Source organism: Camelina sativa, chromosome 11 (genome assembly GCF_000633955.1).
Source record: "Camelina sativa cultivar DH55 chromosome 11, Cs, whole genome shotgun sequence".
NCBI classification, from domain to species: Eukaryota; Viridiplantae; Streptophyta; class Magnoliopsida; order Brassicales; family Brassicaceae; genus Camelina; species Camelina sativa.
Genome location: NC_025695.1, coordinates 41,515,006 through 41,516,963, shown reverse-complemented (window position 1 = coordinate 41,516,963; position 1,958 = coordinate 41,515,006). Strand labels below are relative to the sequence as shown.

Sequence of the window (1,958 nt, the reverse complement as noted above, 5' to 3'; positions counted from 1 at the left end):
CGGCAATATTTGCAGAGGCAAAAAAAGGGCTAGCGAGTGGGCTTCCAAGGTATGACGCGACGGTTGACCAGTCCAGACCAAAGGAACCAATACCTAGTCCCGCTGACCCTGAACCGAGCTGGTTGACTAGAATCGATTTAGGGCTAATCCAACATAGCCAAGAGACTGTGGTTAAGACCGTGAAGAGATAACCAGGTAAGAGATAATAGGAGAAGCTAGTGATGAGCGTGATGACGAAGAACTGATTTCGACTAATCCCCCATTTCGATCTCTTCTCTTTCTCGTGCAATGCTCTGTGTATGATGCAAAATCAGATATATTTTTAAAAAAATGCTTAATCAAAGCTCAACCTGAAGGGAGCATTACCTGAAGAGAGACACTTGAACGAGATTTATTGGCCACCACATCTCACCAGGCTCAACTAAATGTTTTCTATACATACCAGCCCAACCAAATCCTAATACCTTGTAGCACAAGAAACAGGAGAAAAAAAACTCTCAGTTCACAAACCTCTAAACCTAGAAACTGAATACAAATAAAAATCTATCTGTTTTTACCTGAGTGGTGATCATAACGAGTAAAGCTGGTAAGAAATCAAGCCTTCTCTTGTAGTAAAGCTTAACAGCACTAATAATATGACTAGCGTATACAGCACCTGAGCCTGAGTTTGCAAATACGGTTATAAGGACATGTTCTTTGGTACTAAACGGACCAGGATTCATTGTGAAGGACCACCTCGTTCCTTCAAAGAACCTCCTTGTCGGAAGAACTCTAGCCATGAGATGACCAATGGGAACAACAGCAATCTGAGCCGAAACAGAGGAGATGGTCAAAGGATTGGTTCTATACCAAAAAAACTGGTTGAGAAACGACAAGAGAACACAAGCGGTTATGCCAAGAACCCACATCCTAAATGTAACCGTCGGTGAACTTGGATCGTCCGTTTTGGGCACCGTTAGTTCCACTTCTGGAACTACACTTATCTCATCGTCGGCATAAGAATCCGACTCAGACTCCGATCTTATCTCTGTAATTTCTTGCATTGGTCGTCAGAAATAGAGAATTGATGTTCTGTTTTTGTCTCTGCAATACAATTAAAATAATGGGATTGTGTTTATATAACCGTTCTTAATGTTCTCAATTAAACAGAGGAAATACAAACAAACAATAAAAAAAAACTCACAGACAGAGGATTTTGCTTCCTTTGGTTGTGTGTTTTTGATCTGTGATATTCTGAGTGAATCAGATTTGTTTTCTTTTTGGAATGAAGAAATATAGAGTATTTCAATGTATTTTAATTTATTAATTTTGGTACCATATCTTTACTGATTTTTTCATATAAGGAAGTATATATACAATGGATACATAACCAAATAAGAATATTTAGCTTTCTGCATATTACTATTGACTGTAACATAATATTTCTTGAATCCATGGGATTGTTAGTGTTTATTATGTTTTGGATAGGTCTGGGCATATGAGGAATGTTCGGTATATTACATGATTCGGTTCGGGTAAACAGATTTAATAAAACATTATCTATCGGGTAATTTAGATTTCGGTTTGGATACTATCGGATTCGGATCGGTTTGGATGAAAAATTTAGAACCCAATTGATATCCAAAATACCCTTGAAAATTAGTTTAGAGGAGGGTATTCAACTTGTTTTTTCTAGGATTTGGTTAGATTTTAATATTTTAGGATTTTGAGAGATTTGAGTAAGATTTTAGGAGATTTGATGATTTGTTAGAGATTTTAATTTAAAGAAAATGAAAATGAAATGAGAATCTGTGAGATTTTGTAAGTGATTTTAGTATGTTTCAAAACACACCATTTGTCTACTTTTTTTTTTAATGATATATGAATATTATTTACCAAAAGGAACAGTTTTTTTTTTACAAGAGCTTGGCGTAGCAGTGGTAATGAAAAAAGGGAAGTACAAGATGCCAAGATGCCGA

The 1,958-nt window shown here is 36.3% G+C and overlaps 1 protein-coding gene across 1 annotated transcript in view; it reads right to left on the bottom strand.

Moving 5' to 3' along the window:
- Positions 1–1,043, bottom strand: part of LOC104725871 (oligopeptide transporter 8-like) — a 5,101-nt gene extending 4,058 nt beyond the window's left edge. Inside the window, exons 1-3 of the mRNA XM_010444617.1 lie at positions 558–1,043; positions 367–464; positions 94–293 (exon numbers count right to left, since the gene is read on the bottom strand). Coding sequence (XP_010442919.1) covers positions 94–293; positions 367–464; positions 558–1,043 — 784 coding nt within the window. The remainder of the gene's footprint in view (positions 1–93; positions 294–366; positions 465–557) is intronic.